This window comes from Periplaneta americana, chromosome 2, assembly GCF_040183065.1.
Source record: "Periplaneta americana isolate PAMFEO1 chromosome 2, P.americana_PAMFEO1_priV1, whole genome shotgun sequence".
Classification (NCBI taxonomy): domain Eukaryota; kingdom Metazoa; phylum Arthropoda; class Insecta; order Blattodea; family Blattidae; genus Periplaneta; species Periplaneta americana.
Genome location: NC_091118.1, coordinates 37,076,787 through 37,091,949, shown reverse-complemented (window position 1 = coordinate 37,091,949; position 15,163 = coordinate 37,076,787). Strand labels below are relative to the sequence as shown.

The window sequence follows — 15,163 nt, the reverse complement described above, 5'->3', positions numbered from 1 at the left end:
TGCATCCTTGCTTCAGCCCACAGTGAATTGGAAACGCATCTGACAGAAACTGACCTATACGAATTCTACTGTACGTTTCACTGAGACACATAGCTCATACTACAATAAGAACAATAAATTGCTTTATGAAAGAACCATGACCAAGGATGGATGTGTATCATTTGGCCTGCTAGCTCATCAGACTTTTCAATGTGTGATTTCCTTTTATGGAGATTGTTAAAAAAAGAATGTTCACCGATTGTCCTCACAATATAAATGAACTGAATGCTAGGACTCATGAAGAAACAGAGGTGATCTCCATTAAGATTAAGTGAATCATTTGTGGAAGAATACACTTGTAGCAAATGTACAGCTTCAGTATCAAAGAATTGCCGACATTAACCTTTTGAGTGGGACGAAAATTAATTAGATCCTAGTTATGTTGTCCTTCAAGTTAATCTTCTGACTTGCAATTGTCTGGACTCTGGATATGTCACATATACATACATCAGTAACCTTCACTGTGAGTTACATATTAGGCAGAGATGAAGATTTCTCGGAGCTGTGATTTTGGAACTGTAAGTACAGTCTGAACCTGTGACGAACTATCACAGCAACAAAATCACAGGTATTTAAATCACAACTCACCACTATAAAGTGGTAAGTGACATACTTGTACCATTTTGATAACCATGTTTGTAGGAAAATAAAAATGATTTAAAGCTGCATTACACAGTTACTAACATCACCCATTCCCATATGCAATTGTATTGGAGCAAGAATGGGTAATCTAAAAATTGTAACAATTGTAACATAATTACTATCGAAACTGAATGAAGTGTGTACTGATAATTCAGGAATATATGAAGCAATAACTATGCAATAAAAGAACCATCAATGGATGTAAACTCTTTTTGCCTTCCTCCAAAATTTATGATTTTGTAACTCGGTTCACATTTTCTGAAACAAACAATCCAACCATTTGATGCCCTAAAGGTATCATCCCTTAAAGCTATTTCCTCAGCTTCCTGCCATAATACTGGACCTGCAACAGAAATATTCACGCCATATTTTTTTTACGAAATCACTGTAACAGCACTACTGTATTTCGATCTTCTCATATTTATAGTTATTTTTTATTTTTTTTTTTATTTTTAACTTCTTGGTTTGGTATTCCCACCTTGTTTGCTCATAAAACGTCAGTTTTAAGTGCAAATATTTTAAGGTAGAAACAGGTAAACCTAATTCCTTTGTTAAGTTAATGCATGTTTCATGTGACTGACTTGCCACTTTATTGATAACATTTATTTTTTTGATAATCAATAATGTCTTTTATTTTACATCAACTTTCGCCTAAGAAAAGAGAAGCTTGAAGTACACAGAATAATACAATATTTCACTAATCATTTTTACAGAACTGAACAAAGTTCCTTACGTGAAAAATTGATTCCAGAACTAGGGTATCGAACCATATTAAATCATATATATTATTTTAATGTACCAAAGTACGAGGCGTGTTCTTAAAGTAAGTTCCGTTTTCAATTATAGCCGTCACATCGCTGCAATCGTTATTTTGCACATGCATATTTTCTTCTTCAATCTTCAGACAAGCTGTGCATGCAGTTTCAGAGCTTCAGTCCGTGTGTGTGGTTAGTTATGATCAGTTGAAATGTTTAAAGTGATCGAGCACCCCGCCAACTGTGAGATGCGCGCTGTTATCCATTTCTTGAATGCGAGAAACATCAAACTAGCTGACATTCATCGTCAACTTTGTGAGGTGTATGGTGATGATGCCATTAGTGATGGAATGGTCAGGAGATGGGTTAGGAAGTTCAAAGAGGGCCGCGTCTCTGTGCATGACGAGCAGCATACTGGTCGGCCATCTTTGGTCAATGACAAATTGGTGCGTGCTGTCGATGAAAAAAATCATGAGGACAGGAACAAATTGACCATCCCTCCTACAGCCCGGATTTGGTTCCGAGTGACTTTCATCTCTTCCTGCACCTCAAGAAGTTCCTCGGTGGTCAACGTTTTGATGGTGACGACAGCCAAAATCTCATCTCGAAATTTGGCTGGGAACAAATTGACCATCCCCCCTACAGCCCGGATTTGGCTCCGAGTGACTTTTATCTCTTCCTGCACCTCAAGAAGTTCCTCGGTGGTCAACGTTTTGATGGCGACGACACCCAAAATCTCATCTCGAAATTTGGCTCGGAACAAATTGACCATCCCCCCCTACAGCCCGGATTTGGCTCCGAGTGACTTTAATCTCTTCCTGTACCTCAAGAAGTGCCTCTGTGGTCAAAGTTTTGATGGCGACGAAGTAAAAACAGCAGTGCGGGAGTGGTTTGCATTGCAGACGGGCGAATTCTACAATGAGGGGATAGAAAGACTTGTGCCACGACTCGATAAATGCCTCAATAATGGTGATTATGTTGAGAAGTAATTGAAGTGTGGGGAATACAATGCAACAAAAATAGTTTGTAAATATCTTCCCGTTTACTTACTACACCCTTTTGGAACTTACTTTAAGAACACGCCTCGTACATATGATATTTCCATGCAGATATTCTGCGTCATCATACGATGAAAGAGTAATGGAACGGAGAAAAATTCTCTCCGGCGCCGGGATTTGAACCCAGGTTTTCAGCTCTACGTGCTGATGCTTTATCCACTAAGCCACACCGGATTCCACCCCGGCGTCGGACAGAATTGGTTCAGATTGTTCCAATTCTTGGGTTCCCTCTAGTGGCCGCCCTCTGCACTACGTCATAGATGTCTATGAACGTAGGACCGAAGTCCACACATATGCTGAGGTGCACTCGTTATGAGTAACTAGTTGGCCGGGATCCGACGGAATAAGCGCCATCTTAAATCACGAAGTGATTTACGCATATCATATATATTATTTTAATGTACTGAAGTACATATGATATTTCCATGCAGATATTCTGCATCATCATACGATGAAAGAGTAATGGAACGGAGAAAAATTCTCTCCGGTGCTGGGATTTGAACCCGGTTTTCAGATCTACGTGCTGATGCTTTATCCACTAGCTGAAAACCCGGGTTCAAATCCCGGCGCCGGAGAGAATTTTTCTCTGTTCCATTACTCTTTCATCGCATATTAAATCAGCAAAATATGATGTTTGTTCTTGTTCCCTGAAAATTTCCCTTCTCAATGGAAAATTGTTTTAAATGGGGAACATATTAAATGAAAATTAAAGTGTTATATTCTAATGACCCTATTTTTAAGATTGCATAGTTACGTTTTTTTATTGTAAATAAAATGGTGAATATTTAGGAATATGCGTGTTGTGTAAGTTAGCTTTTTGTATAAACAATCAGTGACTCACACACAATGAAACTAATCTACACAATACAACAAACCACCTCCAGGTGATGAGGCAATTTTACTAGAGAATGACAACAAAGATTCTTGCAAACCAAGTTATTGGTCTCTTCTTCCAAGAAGCAAACATCACTAAAATTCCTTCTACCTAGACATATTATCACATATGCAATACTTCAGACAATTATTCTGCAACAAGATGGTGATCCTTCTCATTGGAGTCTACCAGTACAGGTATTATCAGGACGAGTCATTTCTGGAACGATGTACAGGAAGACACTCTACTACAGTCTTGCGATGGTGACTAATATTTGTGGGCGAGAGCTATTTTATGCCCGCTGCGCGCGCGCGGAGCTCTTTTACCTGTAAACATTGCTAAAGGATGTACAGATCTTAGAACACAGCGCATCATGATGGAACGGAAGCGCTTAAAGCTTTCAAGGAAGAGTAGAAGATACAATATGTATGCTTCGAACATGGTGATGAAGTCCAGTGTTTGTTGTGTAAAAAAAAAATATAATTTGCAAAAAAAGCAACTCGGCATTATGAGACACAACATGAAAAAATTATAGGTATTATTCAGGAGAAGAGAGAAATAAATTCATTTCGGAATTGACATCGAAAATAAATTAATTTACATATCCCCTAATCAATTTGGGTCAGCAGATAGTATCTAGATTCCTTTTATTTCTTTATTTTAAATGTTGCTTGTTTCTGGATATTTACTTTTATTAGACTACGTGTTTCTTTAATTTAGAAATAATATTTTATCTTTGATTGCACTTTAACTTATACTATTACTAAACTCAAAATGCTAATTCACTGTTATTCCAATAACTATTTTCAGGATTTTTATCAAATATGAACTAAACATTTTGAAAAGGAGCTTTTTTAGTAACGTCAATATAAAATATAATTTCAAAACTATTAGACCTAATTGCACAAAATTTTGTACAGATGATATTATTATAGATCTGTTTAGATAGTTTAAATTTCACAAATTTTGGCCGAAATTGTGGAAGTTTTAAAAGTCATACATATCCCCTAATCAATTTGTTTGTTTGTTTTTTTTTTTTTTTTTTTTGTATGTTACATGCATCTCACAAATCACTCTAAGAAAACTCATTACATAATCACGACTAGAGAGTAAGGACTACATTTTCACAATCACACAATCAATATACTCTATTTCAATCAATATTGCCATTATTATTTTTTCAACAAATACTCAAAAGTACTTAGAGATCACACACGTCGAGCAGGTAGACCCTATTAGTTTCTCCTAACCAATGAAGTGAAGTATTTACATAATAAATAATTGCTTTTAACAAGAAAATGGTTTACATACAATTAACTTTTCCTATTTCTCTTTTTGTTCCTAAAAACCCTTCCCTTTGCGATTTGTTTATATATGTACACATATATTAAATAACTGAGTAATTAGCCCTATTACATAGCCAGAAATTTAGTAACACAAGTTATTGTAATAATTGCTGCCTTTATTCGCTGCATGTGCATGAACATCCCCGTTGTCTACGTTACAGTGGATGCGCTATGCGCTCGTGATCAAGGTCGAGCTCTTCTACCATGATTGGGAGCTAATATCATATCATCCCTGCTCTACTACCTTGGCCTCCTCGTTCTCCAGACAATACACTATAATGTAGGCTACAGTTACGTACATCAAGGCTATTCTTACTAATCACCAGTTAATGATTTTAATGATACGAAGGCCCATATCTGAGGTGCAATCATGATAGTTGACATTGAATGACACTCTATTCAGAACATGGCGAGAGCTTGAATATAGAGTAAAATTTTTGTGCTGCCAAAGGTGCCCACATTGAGGAATGCTAAGGTGAATAAAAACTTTCGAGAGTTTGAATAGAAGCTATAACAAATCTCATTTTATATGACTGAAGTCATTTCAGAATTGTTCCCTTCTGAAACATCGAAGAAACTTTGTACACACACTTATATTTTCCTCAAAACTCAGACATTAAACATATAAAAATGTACTAACATAGCTAAATATGGCATTTAAAACAGAAGGTATATAAAACCTGTAACAAAAAATACAGCTGTGCGATAGCAAAAAAAAAGCATAAATGACGACTTAACACTAATGAAACAATCTTTTGATATCTACTGCCCAAATTTAAATATCTACAACTTAATTTATTTTAATGTGTCTGTGATAATAGCGCGTCAATGTTACAAATTTTTGCATGCTTGCAACTATTAAATTTCCCCGAATTTTAGGCAAAATATTAAACAAATTCCTTTTTCCCCTTTTCTGTAAAATATGACGACAAATTATCCCCTCCAAAAAAAGAAAAATTTCTCTCGACTTAACATCATTATGTTATTTGAAAGTAACTTAGCACACCTAAATCCAGTTTAGTTTATTTTTACACCATTCAGTATATTGTCGCTGCACCTCCAAAATCCACTATGTGCATTTAAACAGATTTTTCAGGAGAAAGAAAAAAACCATTATCACCTTTAATTTCCTTGTTTTTCAAAGCTACTTTCGATATAATTTCAAAATTTTTCATGTAATATTTACAATTGAATCACAATATTGAGAAATCCCAAATATCCATTTTTTTACGAAATTCAGTTATATATGATTTCGTATTCTAAACATGTAGACTCATGATATTATAAAGAGAAACCCCCACATATTCCCATCAACATTCATTTTAGCTAAAGTGTTAAGAAAAAAATAATTTGAGCACAAATCTAGGATTTGAGATCTTTTTTATATCTCCTGAAAAGTTTATACATCTTGATTACACAACTTTTAACACTGTATCACTGTATTTAACACAAGAAAGTTATTATCATACATATTCCGAAGTGAAAAGTTTAGTTTCCTAGACATGTGGGGGTTTCTCAATATTAAGGTTCAATTATACCGAAAGTAGCTTTGAAAAAACAAGGAAATTAAAAGTAATAATGCTTTTCTCTCTCTCCTGAAATAGTATATTACAATACAAGGTTGGGAAGTGCTTTTTATAAAATCAAGGAAAAGTCTGAAAAACGAGCAGAGTGAGTTTTTCAGTTTCCGAGATTTTGCAATGCACTTCAAAAACATGTATTGTACAGTATTTTTTTGCATGATAGTATATTTTGAAAATTATATTTTTAAAAATCTTAATATACAAATATTACATTAAATCACTTTCCAAGTAGTCATGAACACCATAAAAGTTCTTTTGCAGTATGCCTACTAATTTCTTAACCCTATATCTAAAATTTCTTATATTATTAATATTTCTAATTTCTAAAGGCAATTTATTATAAAACTTAACACATAACTTGATGACTATTTAAACTTTTTTGTAGTCTGCACCTCAGAACAACCAAATTATGTGTACCTCTAGTTTGGGTACTCCGAGTGGAAATTTCAATTTTATAAACTAATCGAACTAGAAGTCTCAAAATTTTGCTCAGTTATTATGCTGTATATAAATAGTGTGTGTACCAAATTTTATCAAATTCGGTTAAAAATATGTTAGTTATTAACATTTTTTGTAAAATGAAATGACTTTTCAAAAAATCCCTATTTCTTCTACAAAGTTTAACATTTTTGCCTGAAATTTCAATTTCGTAACTTTTAAACCCTTTCAAACAAAACTCACTATACAGGTTTTTCATTATACCTGGTAAGGTTTAACTTGTTTCAGCAGCAATAAAACCAAGTCCCTTCAAATGAGGGTGGAGATTATAGGAGGGTTGTAAATTTTCAGGATTCCTTTCAAAATCTTGTTATTGTACAGGCTACCGGAACTCAGTTTCTTGAAAGACAAGCTCAGTGACGGAACTACACAGTACGAAGAGAGATATTTTGTCATTTTATTTTGCGCTACAGAATGTAGCAACTAGTTCCTTCCGACACCGGATGGATGGACGGCATCGCTCCACTCCCCCATCACCATAACAACACAGACGAAGTAAGACATATCTCCTTTCCCTCTCTTTTCACAGTGAGACAAGATACATCACACAGACTTTAGTTTCATCCAAAAATAATTAAAAAAAATATTTTGTATTGTCAATCCTAAAAACTGTAAAAAAAAAAAAAAAAAAAATTAGCAACTGCCACAAAACAAATTAATATTTTAAAAACTGTATCACTTAAAGAAAATCCTGAGAGCAAGTTTTGTTACACACATATTCAAAAACTCACAAAAAAAATCACGCATGTAGTACAAAATTTGTAGGGGAAATAGCATTTTTTGTGAAGCAAAATGTGCAAAAATTAAAAACCGAGAAAAATTAGTTTTAAATTTTAAATACCTACCAGAGCACATAGCCTTTTAAATATGGCTACCGTAATATGCAATAGCAGGGGCGTAATCCCACGAAAATTGGCCCAGAGCTTTCTTAGACCATAAACAATTCTTTAATGCTAAAAACAAAAAAAGGTGATTTTTTGACCAGAAATGACAAATTTTCACTTCGGTGTATCCTTAAGGAATAATTACACCCTCTTTCTTCTTTGATACATTCCAGCACTCACTACCATTACTAGAGTGACCTTAGCTAAACACACAAGCGCTATAAAACTACCGTACATAATTAATAAAGCTCACCTTGTACAGCTGAGTTCTCAACACTTCCCAACTCCATGTCTTCAATTCCTGTCGCTCTTTTAAGAACGGCAGCCAGATCAGGAGAGATCCTGGTATTCCCCGTTCCTTCATTGTGATCACGTTCAATCTTCACTCTGTTACCACCCACAGTAGAGTTGTCAATGTTTGTAGATAATCCCATGATGGGTGATGATCGACGCATACCTTCTTCTGGTTCTGTTTTAGTAACAGTTCCTCTAGCTGACTTTTTTGAGGGAATGTTCTCGACATAAAGGTCCATACTGTCAGACATAGCCATTGTTTTTGGACAGCTTTCCTTTTGTAGATTACCGTAATGTAAGTCATTCTCAATGTTTAGTTGCTTTGTGGTTCGACTTGCTGTTCCTCCATAAATTTCATATTCTGACACTTTTCCTTTCAGGAAGTGCCCGTGTATATCAACAGTTTCTGTCTGCGGTAGCTTTGCATCTGCTGCTGGAGATTGGTTTGCTAGTAAAGGTCCGACAGATGCGTGAGTAGACATTTTTGCACGTTTTGCTGAACTCATTGTTTCCTTCTTTGGTGACGGAGCTGTTTCATTGTTCCCAAGTTTTCCAGCAGACTGTAATACATACAGAAATTATATTAAACATATTTACTCTTACAAGACTTAAAGAATAAGGATTAAAGTCGACAATTTTATATGGTATGACATGGTGAAATATGTATAATCTACACAGAAAAACTGTACTGATGAAGATAAAAGGTCCACACCTGTGGAATAATGGTCAGTGCATCTGGCCACGAAACCAGGTGGCACGGGTTCGAATCCTGGTCGGGGCAAGTTACCTGGCTGAGGTTTTTTCTGAGGTTTTCCCTCAACCCAATACGAGCAAATGCTGAGTAACTTTCGGTGCTGGACCCAGACTCATTTCACAGGCATTATCACCTTCATTTTATTCAAGACGCTAAATAACCTGAGATGTTGATACAGCATCGTAAAATAACCCAATAAAAAAAAAGATAAAAGTGAGAAGAAAATGTAAGGAAAGGTACAGGGCTATTCTGTGCCTGCACATTACTTAAATCCTTACAGATGATGATGATGATGTGATGATGATTGTTACTATTTATATTTATAGGTATGGAACAACAAGTTTTGATGGAGAAATTATTGCAATAAGTGAAAGTCTCAGAAATCTTCTATGCCACATCAATAAATTTAAGAATGCAGTTATATTGCCAGACTCCAAAGCAGCTATTCTATCAATAGTCTCTAAACACACACCTTCATCTCAAACAGCAGAAATAACTAAAATGCTCTCTCAATTAATATCACTCAATAAAAGAATTGCATTCCAAAGGATACCATCCCATTGTGGAATCCTGGGAAACGAGAATGCGGATGCTTTAGCAAAGAAGGGCAGCACTGCTACTTACAGACCTGTTACTAAATCTACATATTACTCTGTGAAAAGATTTATTAAATCTACATACTTAGACTTCAACAAACAAAATTTGATAACACAATCTCAAGGGAAAAAATGGAACTCTCTGCATCATAATCCACAGTTAATTCCCGATTTACCACGAAAATCGTCTGTAGCTGCATTTAGATTGGCAACAGGCCATGATTGTTTGGCCAAACACCTGCATAGAATTGGAATATATCAGTCCCCTAACTGCCCATTGTGTGACTCAGATCAAGAGATGGATTCGGAACACCTCAAAATCTGTGCTTCAGTGGCTGGTCATGATAATATATTTGAAAAGTATTGGCGTGCAAGAGGTCAAATGACTTTATTGTCAAACGCCTGGCATTAGAAAACAACATATTTATTTATTATTAATATTTATGAGCTAGCAAACTGCAATTAACCAATAATTAGGATAGTACAACATAACACAATAATAATAATAATAATAATAATAATAATAATAATAATAATAATAATAATTTTTTGTACATAAGCATTATGAACAGTTTTCATTGCGTGGCTAAGGAGAAAGACAGGCGACATAACATTCTTAGTCATAACATGGCCAACATTGAACAAGTTTATATATAAATGCACGTTTAACATGAGTTTAATATAGCAATTCCTTTGTTTCTTATAACTTTGAACATGTATTTATATTAGACGATTGTCAAGATGACCATGACTAGACTATGATAACACATGACTCCAATTTGTGCCAAAGCCTGTCTTTCTCGTTAGCCATGCTTTATCATTAATCAAAATCGTGCATAATATGCCACATTGTTAAACTGGTGTAGTAAAAATATTACCATGCCAACTAAAACGTCAAAGTTAACATTATGGAATGATTTGCCATACTATAATATTTAATATATCATTGTTGTCATAGCAACCTCTTTCTTCATATGCCATGACATCAAACTACCCATAATTACAAATCTGATGTTATTTCTTTATTAATTGTTTTATAATGTTGTTGTACAAAAAAAAATAATGTATAAAACACGTTTATAATGATATACAGTTATTGCATTCGTCAAAATTAGGAAACGACCAAAGTGAGTTTTCTAAAAATTGACTCCTGCCACAAAAAACTTGTTTCATAATATAGTATTATTTTTTTATATTAATGTGCTAGCCAACAGAGGGTAGCCAATAATAGGCTAGCACAATAGATACAGAAATAATACTTGCTTACAAATGGCTTTTAAGGAACCAGGAGGTTCATTGCCGCTCTCACATAAGCTCGCCATCGGTCCTTATACTGAGCAAAATTAATCCAGTCTGTATCATTATATCCCACCTCCCTCAAATCCATTTTTATATTATCCTCCCATCTACGTCTCGGCCTCCCCAAAGGTCTTTTTCCCTCCGACCTCTCAACTAACACTCTATATGCATCTCTGGATTTGCCCATATGTGCTACATGCCCTGCCCATCTCAAACGTCTGGATTTAATATTCCTAATTATGTCAAGTGAAGAATACAATGCATACAGTTTTACGTTGTGTAACATTCTCCATTCTCCTGTAACTTCATCCCTCTTAGCTCCAACTATCTTCCTAAGCATCTTATTCTCGAACATCCTTAGCCTCTGTTCCTCTCTCAAAGTGAGAGTCCAAGTTTCACAGCCATAAAGAACAACCGGTAATATAACTGTTTTATAAATTCTAACCTTCAAATTTTTTGACAGTAGACTGGATGATAAAAGTTTCTCAACCGAATAATAACACGCATTTCCCTTATTTATTCTGTGTTTAATTCCCTCCCGAGTATCATTTATATTTGTTACTGTTGCTCCCAGATATTTGAACTTCTCCACCTTTTCAAGGGTAAATTGCCAATTTTTATATTTCCATTTCGTACTATTTTTCTGGTCATAAGACATAATCATATACTCTGTTGTTTCGGGATTTACTTCAAAACCTATCTCTTTACTTGGTTCAAATAGAATTCCCGTGTTTTCCCTAATAGTTTGTAGATTTTCTCCTAACATATTCACATCATCCGCATACACAACCAGCTGATATAACCCATTCAATTTCAAACTCTTTCTGTTATCCTGGACTTTCCTAATGGCAGATACAGTAATAATACAAGAATAAAATGAAAAGAATAACAATTACATTGATAATATTGAAAATGTTATACAAGTGGGCCTATAGAAACCTAAATCTAAACATTAAATTGCTAAAATTAAAATACAGTGTTAAAAAAAAACAGAATAATAATGAAGAATTAAAGACCAACACTGAATAGTATTAGTAGTAAATATTTACTAGTTTAAAGAATTAAGTCTTAACCATAAAACCAAATCTATACCATGAAAGGATTGAATTCACAGCCATGCATGTTGGCATGTATCTGGTGAATGAGGAAAGAGATTTTGAACTTCTATTATAGAAGAATTTGTGAGCTCTCATAATCGTCCCTCCCCTGGCAAACTAGCGAAAGTGACAAATAAGCGACCCTGCATGTATAGTACAATATGGAGCTTACGTGCAGGGTCACTTATTTGTCACTTTCGCTAGTTTGCCAGAGGAGGGACGATATCTTTCATAGGAACACAGAAGTTAATGTTGTTTATTAAGAAGTCATAGATTATATCACATTAGAGGACCTTGAATAAGAATTGATAATCAAGTTGATACAACTGGCAATATAAGATTTCACAATTAAAGTAAATACTTTTCTCACAGCTATGTCCAGAATCACAGGGCAGAAATCTGTATTACAGTAACATAAGGATGTGAATTTTCTTTGGGTAGGCCTACTTTCTAATTTAGCTAAATCAGTTGTTATAACAGAATTCCAAACTACAGATACATATTCGAATTTCGATCGCACTAATGTATAGCAGAGTAGTAAGGGAGATAAATAATAATAATAATAATAATAATAATAATAATAATAATAATAATAATAGTAATAATAATAATAATAATAATAATAATAATAACGAAAATTATAAAAATAACTATAACAAATAATCATTATGGTATTTACAATTAAGTAAAACCAAAGTCTACAGATTAAATGGGTCAAATTTACTGCTGTACAAGTTGGCAATCTTAATGCATCTGGAGACAGGGGAAAGAGATTTAGAATTTCTGTTGTAGGAAAGTTTGTGAGCTCTCATACCTTTCGAAGGAACACGAAAGCTAATGTTGTTTATGAAAGAATCAAGGTTTTAGGTTTTATCATCTTTAAGGAACATTAAATTTTTACTGCATGTTCTATATACTGTAGTTAACAAAATATCGCATGGATTTTATGATTAAATGAATACTTTTTGAAATAAAAAACGAAATATTTATAGTGGCAATGGAAAATTTCTATTTTAGGTATGCAGTGGTTATAAAAATTTTTCCCCCCTTTTGTAGTAAAGCCAGTGCTTTTTTTCTGGCAGAATGCATCAGAATGGTGTTCTGGAATCTTTTTGTTGCATTTTTCATCATAGAACCGAAAAATGTGTGAATAACTATGTTTTTAACATAATTTTTCTTTTAATTCCACTTATACCTTGAAAGTCTTAGTTGGACGAAAAGAAAGTTAAAAACGACAAAATTTCCGTGCATAGACAGTAATCATCTCCCCATCAGCTGTAAAATATTCTATACAGAGTTCCACCACCTTTTTCTCCAGAAGAAAAGCACTGAGTAATGATATATGAAAAATAATGTGTGATGTTTTTCTAAATATGCCACTGGTCTTACAAAAAAAAAAAAAAATCAAGGACATAGCTTGAAAATGAAGAAAATACAAATTTTGCCCATGTGTAACCTGCATATCTTTAGGATTAATAAAGGCTTTACAATAAAACTTATTTTGAGAGATGAATACGAGAAACAAATCGGCCAATAGCTGACGAATTTACAGCAAGATTCCGATGAGCAAAGTCTAGGATCAATCAATCTCCCTCACTTTTCGAAGTCTAGGTAGGGTCAATCAATCTCCCTCACTTTTCGAGGTTTTCATTAGAAACTGCCCTAATAACCCTTTAGATACCAATTCCTTCAATAATGTACATGTAACAGTCTTTTCTTCTGTTCAATAGTACTGCAATATTTCGGATATTGCCCAAGGAATGACAATTCCGTTCATGTAACATTTCACAATTACTATATCGAATTTCTATTCATTCATACTAAAGGAAACAAGTACGGCAAAGGTAATTTTTTACAATTATGTTACCAAAGGAAGGTGGATGTGTATCCATAACCACTTATAGACCAAAATGCATATATGCAAGGCATACCAAAAGCCTGAACTAACCAAACCTAACCTGTCACTGATACTCGATCTCAGGAAAACTTGTTTTTCATATATTTATGAACCTACCAAAAAGTTCACACGTGATCCAGCCTCTATACCGACCACCACATTCACAGCAACTTTCCACTCTTATTTTCGCTATGAAATTGGTGTCGACACTCAATTTTTCTTTTGTAGCCTATACGATATGTATGACTTGACTAGAAATCAAGTACGTAAAAACATTTGTACTTTAACGTAGTAACGCAATTTTATAGCTAAACCAAATTTGTAAGTTAAATGTTTTTCATTGAAGTAAATCCTTACCCCATTAACTTCAGCAAGGCCCCGAATCTGCATTGCATCGGCCATATTGAGGAGTCCTGGAAGTTGCTCCTGATAAATATTAACTTCTCCGCTATACATAAACGTTACCAGAGCACAAAGATCTGTGAAGTTAGTCCCCGGTAATACGATCACAGGATGCTGTAATGGTTGTAGTACCTGCATGTATAGCACAAATTCACACACAATAAGTAATGAGTAGACCTGTAACATCAGAAATATAATTCAAATATTACAACACACAAAAATACACCCACCTTGAACAATTCTTTGAAGTACTGGCTACATGCTGATAAAACTACTCTATGGGCACGTAAATTGCGTCCACCTGCTGACAAAGTGACATCTGTAAGGTCATCACCATCTAACAATTGTGGAAGGGATGCAAGAAGACTGCTCTGGTAATTGTGCCACCGCAGACAGAACTGTTGATCGGAGCCCATTACTCCACTAGAAAGAACCAGTATATGAATTAGTGACCTATGTATTATATAAAAATGAAATTATTGAAATGCCAGCATCTGTACTTGAAGAAGTGGCATTAATAACCTCACACCTACATTCACGTGTGATAACAGTATTGGATTCTCCACGTATCCCCCCCTTATGAATCTCATTGATGAAAACCTTCCAGTCGTGTCTATTCTTACCCACTCCCACTGCTCAAATAAGGGTTGCTAAATAACATATTACAAATGTTATAAATAGAGAAATATGGTTTCTGTATATATAAAGTACTGAATGATCACTTTCAAAACATTATAAATATGAATAACAACAAAAGCTATATAGCTAGTGAAATTATTTACGTTTATTTTCTGTTTGGGCACGCAACCAACTCCAGCAGACGGTTTAAAGCCTCGTCTCTGGGGTCTAACCTCCGTTGCGCTCAGTGCGCTCTGTTGTCTCCATTCATCATCGAACACCGCTCAGTTGTGGTTAAAGCGCTCAGTATGTAGTTCACATTTTATCACAATCTGGGATATGCAAATAAATAGAGCCAATAATAGAATCAAATTTTGATCATTAATATAGGAAGGAGATCATTATAAATATACAATGATTCAGCCCGATAATTCAGGTGACAAAACTTCTGTTGAAGAACTTAAGCAGAGGTTGGATGAGGCTCAACAAGAGCTTAAGAAATGCTTGGATAAAGTTCTTGATTTACG

The 15,163-nt window shown here is 34.6% G+C and overlaps 1 protein-coding gene across 4 annotated transcripts in view; it reads right to left on the bottom strand.

The window, feature by feature from the left end:
* Window positions 1-14,917, bottom strand: part of LOC138692550 (protein tramtrack, beta isoform-like) — a 54,449-nt gene extending 39,532 nt beyond the window's left edge. For 3 of the 4 annotated variants that reach the window (XM_069815521.1, XM_069815529.1, XM_069815501.1), the window contains exons 1-4: window positions 14,801-14,917; window positions 14,249-14,441; window positions 13,974-14,150; window positions 7,933-8,533 (exon numbers count right to left, since the gene is read on the bottom strand). In XM_069815521.1, coding sequence (XP_069671622.1) covers window positions 7,933-8,533; window positions 13,974-14,150; window positions 14,249-14,434 — 964 coding nt within the window. In that variant the 5' untranslated portion in view covers window positions 14,435-14,441; window positions 14,801-14,917. Of the gene's footprint in view, window positions 1-7,932; window positions 8,534-13,973; window positions 14,151-14,248; window positions 14,442-14,551; window positions 14,720-14,800 lie in introns of those variants that run through there. The other variant, XM_069815510.1, reaches the window with a different exon arrangement.
* Between the last annotated feature and the right edge of the window lie 246 nt (window positions 14,918-15,163).